This window comes from Fistularia commersonii, chromosome 33 (assembly GCF_037954325.1).
Source record: "Fistularia commersonii isolate RoL2024-O1a breed Wild chromosome 33, RoL_Fcom_v1.0, whole genome shotgun sequence".
In the NCBI taxonomy this organism is placed as follows: domain Eukaryota; kingdom Metazoa; phylum Chordata; class Actinopteri; order Syngnathiformes; family Fistulariidae; genus Fistularia; species Fistularia commersonii.
Genome location: NC_141316.1, coordinates 11,243,394 through 11,262,822, shown reverse-complemented (window position 1 = coordinate 11,262,822; position 19,429 = coordinate 11,243,394). Strand labels below are relative to the sequence as shown.

Genomic DNA, 19,429 nt, shown 5'->3' with positions numbered 1-19,429 from the left:
GTCTGTCAGCCTGTTTGTTTTCCGTTGTGTAACATCACTATTATTTCTCCTGGTTCACGTGCACGTAGCAGCTCGGTGTCGCTGCAGACATGCATCTTATGAATGAACGGATGAAAAATAAAGAAAATGAAGCCCGGCGTGTTTTCGTGTGCCGATGAATGGCGTCTGTAAACGCAGCTGCGTCTCAGCAGGGTGAAGTGGAGCGCACGTGTCCTACGAACTCGCCTCCGGGGTCTGAGATCACGTCCGTGCTCGGTGTTCTCTTTGTGCACGTGTGTTTGCAAATCAAATAAATACCTATTGCAAAAGCAGAAATGTGCGCTCGGAGCGCTGCGAAACAAAGTGTTTTTATCCTTTTTATTTCCTGTCGTTTTTCCCAGAGTTGTCCTTCGGAAGGAGACGAGCGAAGCGCAGGGGCCTTTAAGGGCGGGAGCAGCTGGGAATCATGGGAAACGTAGTGAGGAACCGTGTGATTTCCTGCCGGGCCAATCCTGGGGGAGGGGGGACGGTTTGCAACATCATCTCCGTTCCCCTGAGCACCGCCGGCCTGTTCCCCGTATCTCCATCCCTTCTCCATCAGTCCACCTGCAGGTTTCAGCCTCAGCGGGCAGAAGCTGCAGACGTCCCTCCCTTCAGCAGATGGAGGGGGGAGGGGCGGGAAGGAGGGGCCGCCGAGCGACGTGTCGACATCAGAGCCTCCGTCACCGGAAAGCGGAGCGGAAATCATCTCACAACAGAGATTAGAAAAAGAGAGCTAGCCTCCTCCTCCGTCAGGCCAGCCTCCGCAGATTAGCCGCCCCACCCCCCCTCGCCCCCCCGCCCCCCCGCCATGACCTGAGAGCTGAGGGTCGGCTCTGCAGCAACATGGGCAACCAGGAGGCGAAGCAGAGGAAGGCTGCGGCAGCATCTGGCAACGGAAGCTACCCTTCACTGGACGAGGGATGGAGAGAGGGAGGAGGGGACGCCACAAAGAGGGGAGGAAAGAAACTCCACGGGAAGCATGGAGGAGGAGGAGGAGGAGGAGGAGGAGGGTCGCACAGCACAGGAGCAGGCAAGAAGAAAAGCAAATCCGAGTCCAAGTCGGTGTTCTCCATCCGGAAGAGGAAGGGGAATCTGAAGGCGCGAGGAGACGGCGGCTCCAAGGAAGATGTGTTGGCGGCGCCGAGCGATGAACTGCCCGGCGCCAAAACACCGGAGCTCTCCGCGGATGAGCTGGAGACCTCGGACAACGAGGCCGTGCTTCCCGAGAAGAAAAACAAACCGGAGCAGCATTCCCAGGCCAGGAGGGGAGAGGAGAAGGAGAAGGAGAGGAAGGCTTCCACCGCCGCAACCTCCCCCGCCGAGGATGTCGGGCACAGGGGGGCCAGCTCCGGCTCCGACACCGATATCTACAGCTTCCACTCGGCCGCCGACCACGAGGACCTGCTCGCGGACATCCAGCTGGCCATCCGGCTGCAGCACCAGCAGCACGGGGCGGTGGACTCCATCGTGGAGGCCCAGGAGGGGGAGGAGGTCCGGGAGGGAGGAGACGGGAGGAGGGAGCCGAGTCCCGGAGGGCCGAAGACGACTCCCCCTGAGGAGCCGGTGCCGGATCGGAAGCCGGAGCCGGAGCCGGGGCCGGGGCCGGAGCCGGAGCCGGACCCGGAGCCGGGGCTGGAACTGACCCCCGAGCTGGAGCTGGGGTCCGACGCGCTGTCCTTCCTGGAGGTGGAGGCGGAGGAGGCGAAGGGGTCGAGCGAGGACGGGACCCGGCCCCCTCTTTGTGCTCCCTCGGGCACAAAGGAGCGGCGGCCCCCGCCGACCGCCATTGCCATGACTACCGTCGGGGGGCTGGTGACGCCCCCGGTCGCTATGACGACCAGCGGTAACCACTTCCCCCGTCCCACGGCCGGGGGTGTGAAAGCGGGGTGCGCGGGGGGGCGGCGGGACGTCTCCCCCCCTCCCGACAGCAGGAGCCCGGAGACCCTGGAGGGCCTGAGCTCCGCCTTTGAAGGTGAGGACCACGGGGGTCTGGGCGTCAGCGCCGAGTCCCTGGAGGACTGCCTGAGCGCCGTGTCCGAGCCCCCCCGCTCCGCCCCCCCGGCCCCCCAGGAGAGCCCCGCGCTGGCCAAACACCTCCTCAGGTCCAACCGGTCCTCCTCCTCCTCCTCCTCCTCCAGCCCGGCCGTCAAACCCTACCCTCCCATCTTCCCCTCCTACATCAAGACCACCACCCGCCAGCTGAGCTCCCCGGGACACTCCCCGGCCCTGTCCCCGTCCCACAGCCCCCTGTCCCCCCGCAGGGCCCAGCACCACCTCCACAGGTACCGTGGTCCACGTCTCCACGTCTCCTCACACCGACAGAGCGTCAGATGACCGACCGAGGACCTCCGAGGTTCCCGGTGGAGACATCTGAGCCGCTCTGCTTTATTTACCTTATCTCGTTTATGGTTTTCCTTCCGTCTTATTTCATATTTTCTCTTCTTTTCCTTCTTTGTTTTGGTTTGTTTTGACGACAACTGACCGACATGGGGGGCCGAGAACATCTCAGACACAGAATGAAAAACTTTTCTTTTCTTTTGTTTGTCCTTTCCTTTCCTTTCCTTTCCTTTCTCTACATTCCTATTTTAGTACATAGCTGGTCAGCCATGGTCGGTGTCCTTCTACCTGACTGGCACTGAGTAGATTCCACAAGTTCTGGGTAGATTCTCAGGTGTTCCTCTCTCCTCCCTCCTCCTCATTTCCATCAGTTGGTTGCAAAGCCAGCGTGTCTCAGAGATGCGCTCCATCACCGTCAGTGATGGTTTCTGTTGCATCAGTAACCCATGAGCTGCCTTCCATCACGGTTAAACCGGAGCGTGGAGGTCTGAGGGGACGACCCGGGAAACCCTTCTGTTTCTGGAGCTTCGGTGAACTGCAGTAAATCCTTGTGTTGGTAGGATGATGGCCGACGGTCAGCAGGTCCGGCGCCAGCGGTCCAGGAGCCTGGCGGATTCTCTGAGTCGCTCGGCCGACTGGACGGAGGAGCTGGAGAGGAGGATGAGGAGTCGGGAGGAAGAAGGAGGAAGATGTGAAGATCCAAGGGAATACCTGGTGGGTTGCAGAGGAGGCGGCAGCCAACCCATCTGTGCCACCAGAAGATCCTCCTGTGGGCAGCTTTCCACCTGTGGCTTCCAGGACGTTTTCACAGGTGATGGTTTGATTTTTATGGCGGTGAAGATCGTTTGTTTTCGTCTGTTTCACCTGCGGGTTAACAGCGCGTCCACTCGTTGCGATCCATCACTTCAACCGTCTGTAATTTCCCTTGACCTTCATCCAAGAGTAGATGATGGAGTCGGTGTCAACAATGGGTTTTCTCAGGGCTCCTCTGTTTCATCTGTTCGTACCCTGAACCATCACCGATGACTTCGCAGAACAACAGAAACCGATCTGTCTCTTGTGGGTCGGACGGTTTCTGCTTCTCTGACGTCAAACAACTCTGTGCAGCATCTGAATTTGAACAAACCCCGTTCGAGCGAGCGGCGACACAGAAGATGGAGCCATCCAGAGCCCGACATCTCCAGAGGTGTCCCGTGACCAGCGAAACGTAGGAGTTGCCATCAGACCAAGTATGAACTCGTGGCTTTCCACAGAGGATTTTAGTTGACGTAGAACGATGAGATTTGCCGCTTTAAACCTCAGTCCAGATGTGGACCAGATCATGATGATGGGCCACAGAAAGAATTTCTCTTGGTGGCTCCTCTGCGATTGTCAGCCTGGATTTGTGTTCTTTTCTTCCCACTGGAATGGGTTGCTAAGCTCAGCTGTAATCATGTTTACTCCTAATTCTTTTACAGGCCGATCATCAGTCTGCTCCTCGAAGTACATCTGAAACAGAAAGTTTCCTCCCCGGTCGATATGTGACTTGTCCTCTCTGCCAAAGCTTCTTCTTTTCTGGTCTCACTCCACCTGTCCTTCTTTCCCATGAACACGTCGCCGGGGTGTTTCCCATCTGTACGATGCTGCCAGCAGGCCTCTTCTGCCTGAGCACCCCTGTTTGATAATCCAGTCATCAGCTTTGTGATGAAACATACTTTCTGTTTTGCATCTTGAAGTTTCTTCCCGGGTGAAGTGGTCCAAGGGATGCTTCTGGTTTGTGTATTTCCAGGTCGAACCCTCCTGGAGAAACTGTTCCTGCAGCAACAGCAGCAGGAGGAGCCCGAAGAGGCTGAGAGGTTGTGCTCCAGGATCTTGGCCATGGGTCTCCTGCTGCCATTCTCAGACTGCTTCAGAGAGCAGCTTGGAGACAGCAGCACCCACACACCCGTCAACACGTCCACCAAGTTCGACGTACGTACACTCGTCAGCTTCTGGATCGTAGCAGTTATTAATGAAAGATTCAACTTTGCCGTCTTTATTTCCATCAATCTTCATTTGTAGAATCACGATTAATGGATGAGTTTAGGATGATGGCCGGTAGAGAACATGTGACTGAAGGACGGTGGTCACATCACTAAACGTGAGCGTGAATCTCACGTAGATTTGGAGGAACGGTCCTTTTCCCTGGTTTTCATGCTTCAGGGAAAAGACAGATACTCACCCCAACCCTGGGCAGCATCCCATCCCTCCTGTTTTGTTCTTTTTCGCACAGCTTCGCTTAACATGATGTGATTTATCTTTCCTCAGCACGACCAGCTGTACACATGGGCCGCCGTCAACCAGCCCCCCCTCTCCCTGGATCCTCCTGAGCCAAAGCCACCAGGGCAGCTCAAGGACTCCTGGCCTGCGGCCCGGCAGGGGGCGGACAGCAGGCTTGGCCTCAGAAACGCCGATGCTGGTAGGAACATCACGAACACACAGCTTGCAAACATCCTTCTCAGTGTCCAGGTGAGCTGACGGACCTCCTGTCTTTGTTTGCCTTCCTGGTCTTTCTCGCTAAATCGTCCGATTCTGGCCATTTAGAGGACAATCAAGGTGAGCCGGCTTCCCTCCGTGGCCTGTTTTTGTGCTGACTCGATGGCCGAGATCACTTGCGGACCGCCGGTGTCGTCAAGCCTCGGGCAAAGATCTGCATTGTTTGACATGGCGTACGTGTAGCGCATGGCTCTTCAGATGCAGGCCTGTTTCCAATCTTAGCCCGTCATCTGCCGGCTTCTGATGTCTCAACCAAATCGTCAACGGCTGAAATCGTAGTCCTCAGTAACTCAACATACATTTTCCACATGATTGGAGAGGTTAGATGGCAGTTACTGCATGTATGCTGCTTGTTAGGTTAGATGGCAGTTACTGCATGTATGCCGCTTGTTGCCTGAATCCTGGCCGGGGTCAGAGTTAAATACAGGGATTTTAGGAAGCTGCTGACTGGCGACTCTCAAAACAGCATCGTCACCTCTCTTGGCATCGTTTTTCAACATGCAATGCCGCCTTTTCCATTTATACCAGGATGGTACTTCTTCCCACCATGACACTACCCACGGTCTCAGCTCATGACATAGTCACCAAAGGTAATCTACTGATTTGTGGACTGGAAGCTTCCATTTCTTTGCAAGCACACAGCGACACCCGCAAACCCCTGTTCAAACTAGGGTTGTAGTTTGTGTCTGAGCCAGATATATTCTTCAGTCAGCTTGGTCTCCAAGAAGATGCAAGGTTGTCCTCACTTCAGAATGAATGCAGACAAAGGCCCTGTTTGCTAACATGACACAGCCCACAGGACAAGTTGGAAAAAGCCCTGGAGAACTTGGTTAAAGATGGTGTCGACTTTCAGACATGGTTGGCTGAGCATTCTGTCCAACCACACCTCATGTGACGCAGAGACAATGCTAACCTTAGTTAAGCTAAGCTAACCTCCCCTACTGTTGGATTTTCCTCAAATGACACTTCTCACGGTGGTTTAAGTTACAGTAAAAAGGGCAAACCATGTTTGGTGAAGTTCGTGAGTAATCTTGTCAATCAGCAATGTCAAAACAGGTGCTCATAGGAACATATGAACATGTCCACATTTGTCCACGATTGTTTTCATTTCCTGATCCTTCTGGGCGGTGGAATCGAGGGTTGTCATTCAGGGTTTGTTGGTCCTTCAGAAACTCCTCTGTCCATCTTGTCTCTAAGAAGTATTTTGCAAGAACTATTTTGACCCTCAAACCGTGACAGTCATTCTGAGGCCTCCTGGTGTTTGTTCACTCTGTTCTCAAGCAACGGCTCTGCTGTGTTGGTTCTGACAAAAGAATGCTCAGAGACTGAAATGAGTCTTTCTGAGGAAAGTTCCATGAGATGAGGTTTACTTCTCAGTTTGGATGAATCCGCAAGGACGTCACTAATAAGACACTGACTTCCATGCCTGTCATTTCTCCTATTTTTGTACAGTAGAACGTATTGGTTTGTACCCTCGTCCTGTGACGAGGGTCTGCAGAGGTTCAGCAGTGATCTGAAGTTCTGTCTCTGTCCGTCCGTCCAGAGCATCACGAAGCCAGTTTGGATTCCATGCAGCAGCTGAAGGAGAGTCAAGACTGTCAGGTAAAGAGATGTTGCTGTGACAACTCCTTTGAACACGACCAAATCAAAGGTGGCTGAATGTCCTCCATGGTTCCGGTCATGTCATTAGACTGCGGTTTGTTGTTTAGCTTTGTTTGTTTGCTTTTGTCAAAGTGACTTCCCCAGTCTGCTCCAGAGCAGGGAGGCTGAGGGTCCAAAGAGGGAGCTCAGCAGGACTCACCACAACGTCCATCACCAAATGATGGCCAAATGACCAAATAAAAAAAAGATACACTGCTTTGTATGTTTAAAAGTCCCTGGGAGGGCGGGGCATTGGGTCAGCGGCACCTTTGTCCTAAAACTCCTTGAGCGCACCAGAGAAGTCCTGGACCATAAACCTTGGAGCATCCGCAGGCACTTGACTTGAGAGACATTTAGAAAATAAAGAAAATTATTAATTCCCTGATTTCCTTCCACCCCACTGTCTCCGGCAGGAGGAATGTCTCCTCAAGACGGCCAAACTGAAGGAAAAGCACGTCAACGTCATCCAGCAACTCGAACAAACCATTGAAGACCTCAGGACGAAGATTGCCGAGCTGGAACGCCAGCCCCCTCTCCTCGACAGGGACAGTATGAAACCCACCACCACCACCACCACCACCACCACAGACAAGGAGTGTGGAGGAGAGGAGGGTCTGCTGAGGGTGGTGTGTGATGCCCACCTGCAGACCGAGGGAGCCCTCACCCTGGGCTGCCTGGAGGCCAAGTCGGTGCAGACCTCCCCCATGGAGGACAGCTTCAAGTTCCAAGTGCCTTGCAGTGAGATGGGTGGAACCACGAGCTCTCTGCAGTCTCCACCCGGTCCAGACCAGTTCCAGTGTTCGTGCCAGCAGCAGCCACTACCTGATGTTTCTGCCCACCAACCTCCACCATCAAAGGCAGTGGCACCCCTTCCCCCTCCTCCACCTCCACCCTTACCAGGAGGGTCAGTGCCACCTCCTCCACCACCTCCTCCACCCTTACCAGGAGGGTCTGCACCTCCACCTCCTCCACCACCTCCTCCACCCTTACCAGGAGGGTCTGCACCACCTCCTCCTCCACCTCCTCCACCCTTACCAGGAGGGTCAATGCCACCAGTTCCTCCACCGCCACCTCCTCTCCCTGGCAGCTTTGCTCCGATACCCCCTCCTGCCCTCTCTGGTGGTCTTCCGCCTCCCGCTCCTCCTCCGCCTCCTCCATTACCAGGCATGGGGGTTCCACCACCTCCTCCTGGCTGTGGACCACCACCACCACCACCGCCGCCTCCCCCAGGAGTTGTTTGCGTTCCTCCGCCTCTTCCGGGAAATCTTGGCTCCCTCCCGCCGCCCCTGCCGCTGGGCCTCTTCTCGCTGGGCCTGACGCAGGAGAAACCCCCCAGGAAGGCAGTTGTGGAGCCACCTAGACCCATGAAGCCCCTGTACTGGACCCGAATCCAGCTGCACGCTAAAAAGTAACTATACCACTAAAACAACCACTTTCGGCCAAGATTTAGCCAGTGCTTCCTTTTTTTTTTTGGATTTTTTGATCACGTTTAGCATCAGCTGCTCATCGGCACCGGTATGCTTAAGTACAAAACTTTCAGCTGTTCACCATCTTCATGACGTCTTCGTTGCTTCACAGGGAGGTGTCTTCTCAGCTGGTGTGGGACACGATAGAAGAGCCTGACGTGGACTTTGAGGAGTTTGTAGAATTGTTTTCCAAAAAAGCTGTGAAGGAGAAGAAGCAACCGCTTTCAGATACAATCACCAAGTCCAAGGCCAAACAGGTCAGTGTGTTGATGTGAGGTCCTTGGAGATAAGCCTCCATGAACTGAGAATAATCCAGAACAGCAAGGAAGTGAAACTGCAGCATGTTACAGGAGGTGGAGCGATCGTCCTTGGCTCCTCCGCCTAGTGTGTCGAAGTGTTGTCGGGCAAGACACCGAACCCCCAACTGCTCCCCGGCGCTGGTTGACGGCAGCCAACGGCTCATGGTTCATCCATGATGATGGGTTAAATGCAGAGGAGTTTACCCAAAAGGCATTTATAAAGTATAAATGATTATTTTTAAACACTAGTCACAAAGACGTCATGGTGACAGTTTAGTTTGTCTGTGGAGTCCTAATCATCACTGTGGCTGTGGAGGGCTGAGTTTGCAGTGAAGCACTAGGCACCACGCCGGGTGTGATGTAAGATCAGATCCCTGTTTGGTAGAAGAACTCCAGGTGTCTGTTAGAAGCTGCTGGTCCCTGATCTTCTCTCAAAGTCAAGCTCTCATCGGCAACAAAACCACCATCACAATATAGTGTCACAGTATATTTGAGTGCAGATGTGGACGTGAGCTCAACCTGCTGGCATTGTAGGACTCGAGCAAATGGTCTGGTTTTTGGCAGCATCAGACTTTCATGTTTGAAACTGGACTAAGTCATGTATAAGATCAGGCGACTTTCTCGCTTCGGGCATGTTAGCATGCTAGAGTTAGATCCTGCAGCTGCTAATAACTGAACTAACTGAACGCTGAAATAAATGTTAAATAATGTACAACAAAAACCTGAAACTCTTACAGTTTCTAAATTCTAGATTCCTCATGTGGCCCAGATGCACCGTCAGATGACTTGGGGTTCGGTGGTGTAGAGTTGTTTTCATCAAAATCACAAAGTAACACTTGACAAATTGTTTTCGGGGAAAATTCTTGACACAATCGAGTAATGTTGATTTTCAGCACAGTGCTAAATTTTGGGGTTAGCACAGCTAGCTTAGGGTTAGTTATAGCTGTTCAGTTTGATCAAAACATGAAACTATTTGTTTGTTCCTGTGTGTGCTTATTCTTCACACCTAGTTTGTATGACACATTTTCGAGTCTCACCATGTCCCAATTCCAGATGCATCCTTTGTAAAGCGTCATACAAGCTGACCTCTATGTCTCCTCAGGTTGTGAAGCTCCTGAACAACAAGCGCTCTCAGGCGGTGGGAATCCTCATGTCCTCCCTGCACCTCGACATGAAGGACATCCAGCACGGTGAGCTTGTCTCTCTGTTCCAAGTAAGGAGCGCATTCTTGACAATCAGTTCAGACTTTGGTCACATTCACAGCAGGGCTGTTTGGGCGACTTGGAACAAACCTTGGTGCACTTTCTGGGATAGTCCTGCGGGGCAGGTGGAACACTCAAACGGACTTTGGTGCGGACCAAAGATCAGAGAAAGAACACAGGCCCTCTTGACAAGACGGGTCTCGGTTTGCTTCCGATGGAACTCTGGTGATCTTTGCCATCACCCCACCAAAAATACATGTCCAGTACCCCAACACAGAGGAACGGCACTGGGCTCAGTTCCACAGATACCAGGCGTCACCTGAAGGTTTGAAACTGTGTCCTGCTCGGGGAAGGAGGAATCAGGAAGGAGGTTCCCTTCCTGATTTTGTCCAAAAGGCCATTGGCTCTCCTCTTCGCTCTCCTCTTCTCTGGTGTTTGGAGATCAAGCTGGGAGATGTCTTCACAACCACCTGATATTCTTCTCTTCTCTTCTCTTCTCTTCTCTTCTCTTCTCTTCTCTTCTCTTCTCTTCTCTTCTCTTCTTTTCTCTTCTCTTCTCTTCTCTTCTCTTCTCTTCTCTTCTCTTCTCTTCTCTTCTTTTCTCTTCTCTTCTCTTCTCTTCTCTTCCCTGCAACAGTGGTATGACTTGAATATTCAAATCAGAACAAACACTTTCTGTATGAATCTGACCCCGGCTTTCAAAATAAGAGGCACAGATAGTCATTTTTGTCAATATTAGCAACTCACAAAGTGCTGTGAGCTCGATTCGTTCTCTACTTTGTGCTGAAGACGGTGCATGGTTGAATGATCTCTTCAAATCCCTAACGTAACAGCACTAATTCAACTCTTCTCTTCATTTCAGCCGTCTTGAACTTAGACAACTCGATTGTGGACCTGGAGACCCTGCAAGCCCTCTATGAAAATGTAAGCGAAGCACAGCGACTGAGCAGAGACGCTCTAATGAGTAGACTTTGTGCCGTCAGCCGGCGTCACTCGCTGCTGCTGGGCCGTCTGACATGAAACATCTCCCACCTCCCAGAGCCAAGCAGATTGTGGGAACGGCTTTGGGAGCCGCTCAATGACTCCTTCCCAGACATAAAGCAAGAAAGAGTATGACGCTAATGAGGAGAAGCATTTTCACACAGGCCACATAAACAACCTCCTGGGGTCCGCGTGCTTTGGTTGCTTCAGTAAATCTGGACAATCGTAACAACCGAGGATGACTTAGTAACTTCGGGTTAACTTGGTGGCCCCCGATCCCTCACATGGGTCGGGTGGCTCTTTGCCTCAGATCCTCTCGCTCTATGGTCAGCAAGGGCAGTACATTCGAGTAGATTCTTGATCTGCCGAAGAGGAAAATCTGTGATGGATCAGGCGGGCGAAGGTCGGCTCCTCCGGTCAAGGACAACCCAGGTCACATGTTGAAAACTCAGATAACTTTGCAGACTGCGCTGGCAGGTGTTTCTGGTCGCAGAGCCACCAACATTATTACCCACATTAAGGGAAAGGTTAGTTCATTTGGCACAGGCTGTCAAAACCATCACTGATGTCCTGATGTCGCTAAATCAGGAGCAGTTACGTTGTTTGTGCCCTGACTGATAACCACCCAAGTCATGATGATGTTTGAAGGACCATCCTCTCCATCAGGTCCATGTCAATTGGTAATCAGTTCGCCTATGACCTGTTGGAGGTTCGCAAAGGTCCATGCAGTCCTGAAGACTCCTGGGTCTCTATGTGTGGTCCTGATGTATCAGAGACACCAGCCTGGGTTGCTGCCTGCAGGGTTGAAGTGTATGATGTTTGTCACCATGTAACAAAGGGGGTCTTCTCATGTCTGTCCTGCAGAGGGCACAGCAGGAGGAGATGGACAAGATCGAAAAGCACGTGAAGTCCTCTAAAGACAAGGAAAATGCCAAACCTCTGGACAAACCTGAACAGTGAGTCGCCTTCACACCACCAAAGATACAAGTGTACTCTTTAGGGGTGACATGAGCACGTTTGGAGATGATAGAAGAATCATCTAATCTTGCAGGTTTCTCTACCAGCTCTCCCTCATCCCCAACTTCTCAGGCAGAGTGTTCTGCATTCTCTTCCAGTCCAGCTTCACAGAGTGCATTTCCTCAATAATGAGGAAACTGGACACGTTAGAGAGGGTCTGCCAGGTGAGTCACCTACACGACACTTTGTGTCCCCCTCATTCTGGAAGCCGTCTGGACCCGCTTGAGGGTGAGATGAACTGGTGGACTTGGAAAGCGGTCAAGAATTGCCCAGGATGATCACACCAGTAGACGATTCTGGGGGCATCTGAGCCAGGCTGTTGTAAGATGATGAAGGGGTCATATCTTTGGGTGGGGCACCAGGTACCACGTCCAGCAGGATGGCAGTCGAAAAGAAAACTTGAACTGGAGGTTCTTTGGCCAGCGGGCGTTGCATCGATTATCGAAGAAAGAGACACACTTGTTTAGTTAACTACCAATACTGACATACATTCTTAAATACAGAGCACTGCGATAGCGTTACTCTAAGACGCAAAGAGTAAAATCCAAAAAAAAAGGCTATAAATAATTTGTCACAGAAAACGATGAACAACAACGTTTGATTTTTAAAGTGACAGGAGGGCCAAGGCGCAAGGAAGAAAAAAAAACACCAGTTGACCGGTGATAAAGTGCAGCCCATTCTTGCTGACCAGAGCCTTCGTCCGGATTCGGCTCATTAAAAGCATCTGGAGTTTTCATTTCTCCTGCTGCCCTTCGACTGTCCTTCCTTGTTTTTCCGGACCGAGCAACAAATCACATGGTGATCTTTTGCAGGCGCTGCAGGACAGTGACAGGGTGAAGCAAGTTCTCGGTCTGGTCCTGGCTTTTGGTAACTTCATGAATGGCGGAAATCGCACCCGAGGCCAAGCGGACGGCTTCTCCCTGGACATCCTGCCCAAACTCAAAGATGTCAAGAGCAGCGTGAGTGAAAGCATCTCAGAGTAATGGAGCTCAATCCAGGCCAGAAGGTCCAATGTCCGGTTTGAGTCAGTCAGGCAGACGGTGATTTTTTAAGAAGACGAGGATTGAAAATGGCTTCTAGGAGGGATTTGATGAATACATTTAGCTGTAATTATTTTTGATAGAAAAAGGGCTGAACATCAATAAGAGGTCATTCTCTTGCTGTCTCTTTGACTGACAAGATAACAACCATCATACAGGTATGAACGAGGCCCCAGGGGGACTGGACTGGACTGGACTGGCCCTGAGGCCTCGGTCTAAGGCAGGGGTGTCAAACTCATTTCTCATGGCGGCCACATACAGCCTGGGTAGATGTCAAGTGGACCGGACCATTAAAATAATATCATACTCAGCAAAAAATAACCAAAATATCATGTCTTTCCTCTGTTTTGGTGTAAAGAAGTACAGGGACTTTAGGAAAATCTTGGAATTTAATGAACAATCTTTTTCTAAAACATTTCATGAAACACCTCATATTTCCTTAAACAAAAGTGCAATTTACTTTTATCATCCACATGTTTGCATTGCAATCACATGATCATGCGATCCCACTGATTGTACAAAGGCACAAAACTTTAACAAGTAATTGGTATTGAAAAATATAGTAATGCACTTTAAGATTAAATGAGACTTATAAAGAAAGGGATTTTTAAACCACTTCCACATGTGTATATAAAATCTAAATTGAATCCCTGCCTACACCTTACAAACTAAAAAGAGTGCTATTAAATGTGTAAGGAAGAAAGTGTTCACCTGTAAATGTGTAAACTTCATCCATGAAACATGCAAACACTTACAAGACAAACTGAAAATGTATGGAGTTGCATGAACAGTAGAATTCCATCATACTCCTTTATAGTGAAGTGGTGACTAACTTTGAATTGCACATATTTGCTAGCAATTAGCTCGCTGGCTTTTACCGCTGCTTCGCTGATTTCTTATCTGTGGGTGAAAGTGGACGCTGTTTCCTCAGACCCGCCAGCGATTGGTTGATCTTATCTCTTCTCAGTTTCTTTGCAAGCTGTCATATTTTTCGCTCTGATGAGTCTCGTTGTGGCGCCGAATATTATAGTCCTTAAATAACGAAACTTGTTGCAAACACGCCAAGCACAAAGGTTTCCCGTGCGTCTCCGTAAATAAATAGGACGTAGTCAAATTTTCTTTGAAAATTTAACACTCTTTAACTACTTTTCTCTGTTTTGATAACAACATTTTGGCTAATGAGGGCGTAGCGGGAGGTGGAGAACAGGGTGGAAACAACATCATAACAAGCAGCAGGTGGTGCATTGATACCGTCTGCTGATTGGTCCGTCTCAGTGATGCGGATTGTCGTCTACTCTGACCAAAACAGTGCGCCCCCTAGCGGAAAAGTCTTGAATTGCATTTGATAAAAAAAATAAATTCCTGTCGTTTATGCGTTTTTTCACTTTCAAATTATCCTGCGGACCCGGTCGAACCCCCTTGTGGGCCGGTTCCGGCCCTCGGGCCGTATGTTTGACACCCCTGGTCTAAGGTGTCCTCAACTGAGGCAGAGGACAGCAATTTGTAATTTTAGTCGTTAATTGTATATTTCAAGGACATGTTGTTCATTAACACTTGTTTCCCACCATTTTTAAAATGTTTCTTCCTTTGAAACAATAAAGGGTTAAGGTTTGCGGGTTGTTAGTGCTTCTCTTGTCAAACGATCCAGAGGGGAAAAGGAGACACTTGTCTTTTTGGACCAAATGATACGTGCATGTATTTGGGCCAAAACAGAATGTTGGTGTAGATGCAGCAGGATGGCTTGCAGAAGCCCAGGCACGACACTGACTGGACATCTTCTCCCCTCCTCCTCCAGGACAGCATGAAGAGTCTTCTGTCTTACATTGTTGTGTACTACCTCAGACACTTTGATGATGTAAGTCCTCACAAACAGACATTCCATAAACACACGGCTCTTCTGGACCGAACTGACCCGTTATGGTTCATTCCGACTGTTTGACATCTGATGCGGCGTGTGGTGAGACCTTCCTGTTTCTCTTGGTGACCAGGATGCCGGCAAGGAGACCTGCGTCTATCCTCTGCCGGAGCCTCACGATCTGTTCCAGGCCTCACAGATGAAGTTCGACGACTTTCAGAAAGACTCGAATCGACTCAGGAAAGACCTCAGGGGTGAGACACGCTTCTCTGGCGTACATCAGACATGGACTCTGTGGACCTTCGGGTACTGAAACTCATCTGATGCACCAGGGATGTAGGACTTTTTCACCGCTCTGATTCTCCATGGGGGAGCTCTCTTGTCGATACGTTCTATCTGGCCCTGTAAGAGGATGCATCTGTGTGTGTGAGCGAGGCGTTGATGTTCACACGTCACTCTCTCTGGTTTTGATCAGTCATTTCGACCATCTTAATGCAAAGTTAAAAAACATCCATTCTTCTCATTCACGTCGACCACTTTCATGACCACGGCCGTGACACGTGTCTTTCTTGGGATGTTTTTGTCAGCATGTACCTCTGAGGTGGAGAAGGTGTGCAAGGTGTCGGACGAGGACACGCTGCAGCCCTTCAAGGACAAGATGGAGGTTTTCCTTTTACAAGGTAACAAACGGACACACAGACCAGGCCGTGTCTGGTGTCTTCAGCCCTGCGAGAGCTGAAGTTCAGACCTCAGCAGAGCAGACGGCACTCATTCATCTCTTCTCTCACAGCTAAGAACGAACTGGAGACCCTGGACGGTCACCTGAGCGGCACCCACAAACTGTAAGTGCAACTTCTGAGTCACCTAGTGTGGGACTGTGGGAGGGTCGATGAGCAGAGCAGCTCCTGCCGGTGGTCCACTGGATGTGTGGAAGCTTCAGGCTCCTCTTGGTCGGAGAGGACTCTAGTTTCAATGAGTAATGTGTGTGTGTTTCTCGGATGAAGTCTTCAGCATCATGGCCTTCATGTACACACTCCTCAGAAACACAATCCATCTGCTCTCCTGAAGACCGAAGTGTTTATTTCTACAAGCTTTTCCACCCGTACGTTCATGCGCGTGGTCTTCTGGGCCCCCTGGGTTTGTTCTGCCCGCGCCCTCGAACACGACCCGGCAACATCTAGGCGTCGTGAACGAGCTTCGGTTCCTTCACGATCATCACGTGGCTTCTCGAGAACCCGATGATGGCTGCTCAGTTAGAGGAAGAAGTCACGGTTTTCACGCGCGCTACACGAACCTCGGACTGTCCCGGTCGCAGCCCGAGACCATAAAGTCCTAATATGGAGACTCCTGATTGGAGACCTTGGAGCCGAAGCGGCCGGTTGAATGTGGGGTCGATTTGAAGTGAGTCGAAGGCTGCCTGCTGTTTCCCGTCAGGTTCCAGGACCTGGTCGTGTTCTTCTCTGTGAAGGCCAAGGCGGGGGAGAAGGAGGCTTCTCCCAACACCCTCTTCTCAATCTGGCACGAGTTTTCATCGGACTTCAAGGAGCAGTGGAAGAAGGAGAACAAATCTATTCTGAAGGAGAGGTAAGATCTCACCAAGCGGCGTTTAGAGGTCACCTTCTTTGCCGGCTCAAGGATCTCCATCGTGTGTCCTTCAGGTTGAAAGCAGCTGAAGAGTGCTTCCGACAGGCCAAGGAGAAGTCCTCCTACAGCGTCAAACCCAAACATGCCACAGGCATCGTAAGTTCACCTCCGTCAGACCTCAGGAGCCGTTTACCGCTGGAAAAGGATCTTCATCCTCATCCTCGTCCTCATTGTCATCCTGATCTTTATCTTCATCTTCATTCTCATCTTCATCTTTCTTGCATCCTCATCTTCATCTTCGTCCTCCTCATCTTCGACTTTATAGCCATCTTCATCTTCCCCATCCTCATCTTCATCTTTATCTTCATCCTCATCTTCATCTTCATCTTCCTCATCCTCATCTTTATCTTTATCTTCATCTTCATCTTCATTTCAATCTTCATCATCATCGTCATCCTCCTCATCGTCATCTTTAGCTTCCTCTTCATTTCTGTCATTGTCCTCTTCAGCTTCATATTCATCCTAATCATCATCATCTTCATCATCCTAATCATCATCTTCATCATCCTAATCATCATCTTCATTCTTATCTTCATCTTCGCCAGCGTCTTCATCTTCATCTTCTTTTTCGTCATCGTCATCTTTATTTTAATAATTTTCTTCATCTTCATCCTCATTTTCATCTTCCCCAAATTCATATTTATCTTCATTTTCATCTTTGTCATTGTCATTTTCAGCTTCATCGCCCTCATCCTCATCTTCATCTTCCTCATTTTCATCTTCATCTTTCACATTCTCATCTTCATCCTGATCTTCATCTTAGCCATCGTCTTCATCTTCATCTTCTTTTTTGTCATTGTCATCTTTATTTTAATAATTTTCTTCATCTTCATCCTCACCTTCGTCTTCGCCATCGTTTTCATCATTCTCATCTTCATCATCCTCATCCTCGACATTCTCATCTTCATTCTCATCTTCATCTTTGTCATCCTCAAACTTACCTTCATCATCCTAATCGTCATCTTCATCTTCATCTTCATCTTCACCATCGTCTTCATCTTCATCTTCTTTTTCTCATTGTCATCTTATCTTCATCCTCATCTTCGTCTTCGCCATCGTCTTCATCCTCATAATCATTCTCATCTTCATCTTCATCATCCTCATCTTTATCTTCATCCTCATCTTTATCTTCATCTTCATCGTCATCGTCATTGTCTTCTCGATCTGCGAAACCTGCCTTGCGAGGAGGCAGGAGTTCTCGTGAACTTCCGAGGGAATGAGAAGCAGCACGAGCGACTGTGAAGAAAACCCTTGGCTCCAGTCAGCGGCTGGTGAAAGTGTAGGAATGAAACGGCAGACCAGGTTCTCCTCATCTGCTCCTCGTCTGCTCCTCGGGTTCTCCTCGGGTTCTCCTCATCTGCTCCTCGTCTGCTCCTCGGGTTCTCCTCGGGTTCTCCTCGTCTGCTCCTCGTCTGCTCCTCGGGTTCTCCACGTGGAAAATAAGAACCCGCTTAGATGTGAAAAGGGCATTTTCACTTTCCAGAATTGATGTAGAACTGGAGCATGAAGCATTTGACCTTGCGATCTGCTCAGATCTTCTCAGGTGTCTCCTTCAAACGGCTCCTCATCTCCTCTGTGTGTGTGCTCCCAACAGAAAGCCAAGCTCGGGATGAAGATCTGACCGTCGGCTGGACGGGCCGGTGCCGGAGTCCTCGCCGAGCCGGAGAGAAGGCGTCGCCGTCCGGTTTCTCGCGCCTTCCTCGCTGCTCCCTCCGGCATCCGTGGGCCGGAGACGCCAGAAGGAACGTCTGTTCGACCACGAGCTCCAGGTTCCTGCCGAAGCTTTGGGTCGTTCGGGAAAAGACGTTCTAGCAAACCTCGCCTTCATCTCCCGGTAAACGTACGCCAGATGTTTGAGGCAGAAGCCCGGAGGGAACAACGGGAACGGTACGAGACCCACAAACATTTCAACAGATGGACGGATGCAGACCAGGAACGGCCGACCTTCACGAGGGGATCCGTGCACGTCATCCAAGGATCGCTGCCGAGAAGGTGGTGCAGAAACACGGAGGCGCCTGGTGGACCTTCTCCTCCAAACATCAGCTGACAAAATACACACTGCTTCTACTCAGCCTTGGTGCATGACAAAATGGGACAGTGTCAAATGATTGGACGACCCTGACCTAGCACACACACACACACACACACACACACACACACACACTGAAACATACACACTGACACACACACACATACACAGAAAAGAGGTCCAAATAAATGCATCAAATGACAGCTTTCCTCCCAATCAAAATGGACTCTGGTCCTCTGGTCCTGAGATCCTGAGGTCTTCTGGTCCTGAGGTCCACCACCACCATCCACGCTGACTTCCAAGAAGCTCCTCCTGACCCAACTCCATCAACCAAAGGGATGCAAAGATCTGGAGCGCAAACCTGGGTGAGGCTCTGCCAGCGGCGGGTGGAGAAGAGCCGTCCTCCTCAGCAGCAGGGAAGGAGTTAGCGGTGACCTGGTGAACATCTCCTGCCAAGATAAAGTTGTGTGCCGTCCTGCAGATCCAAGACCTGGTCTTTGGCAATCCATCATCCTGGCTCGTGATCGACAGCGAAGGCCGGAGGGCCTCGCTTCCCGTTCCTCCATCTTTCTCCTGACCTTCTATCTGAACAGCCGCCTTCACCTTCACACTGCAGGAGGAGGAGGACACACACCGTCCCAGGAGTTCGACCGGCCCCGAAAGTTCTGCTGTCGACCGATCATGTGCTGTGTTTCTTCTGGATATTTTCCAGCTGCAACTTGTGAATGTGATGAAGGGAAGAAGAACTGTGATGGTGACAACACACACACACACACACACACACACACACACACACACACACACACACACACACACACACACACACACAAAGCATGATTCTGCATCCTGACCCTCCAAACAAACGGACAATGAAGTTCCTGTGAGACGGGCAGGACGTGAACGTACCAGTGACACACACACACACCAATCCTATAGTGTGTGTGTGCTGTTTGTGTGCACTTGTGCGTGCATGCACACTTGCAGTCACTTAAATAAGTTTTCTCCTGAGGTGGTTCATCACATCTGTGTGTGTGTGTGTGTGTGTGTGTGTGTGTGTGTGTGCGCGCACAGTGGAAAACTAAGATCCAGCTGTTAAGACTTTATCAATGTGAAGAAATAAATGGTAAAGAGGCATCAGTGTGTTTTCTGCCTGTCAGCCGTGTCAGTGTGTGAATGAGTTGTGTGTGTTTGTGCGTGTGTGTGTCTGTGGTTGATGACTGCATGATGAAGATGAGGTTCTTCTTCTGAGAAGCCTGATGTTCACACTAAGACACAGCATCTCATGACTATGATGGGTTTATAGTAGAGAAGGAATTTCCTCAGGAGGGATTGATAAATTATAATTATGACTTCTTAATCCAAGCAAAGGCTCCGCCCCTTGGT

At 50.5% G+C, this 19,429-nt stretch overlaps 1 protein-coding gene across 1 annotated transcript; it reads left to right on the top strand.

The window, feature by feature from the left end:
• The first annotated feature begins 858 nt into the window (after window positions 1–858).
• On the top strand, window positions 859–19,173 carry LOC147215093 (formin-2-like). Its single transcript, XM_086140723.1, has 19 exons — window positions 859–2,303; window positions 2,919–3,169; window positions 4,127–4,308; window positions 4,645–4,795; window positions 6,416–6,474; window positions 6,927–7,921; window positions 8,092–8,236; window positions 9,381–9,468; window positions 10,343–10,404; window positions 11,326–11,417; window positions 11,513–11,642; window positions 12,291–12,437; window positions 14,314–14,373; window positions 14,507–14,627; window positions 14,961–15,053; window positions 15,164–15,215; window positions 15,808–15,957; window positions 16,032–16,113; window positions 17,612–19,173. The coding sequence occupies exons 1-19, from the start codon at window positions 865–867 to the stop codon at window positions 17,636–17,638; spliced, it is 4,326 nt and encodes a 1,441-aa protein (XP_085996849.1). The 5' UTR covers window positions 859–864; the 3' UTR covers window positions 17,639–19,173.
• The last annotated feature ends 256 nt before the right edge of the window (window positions 19,174–19,429 follow it).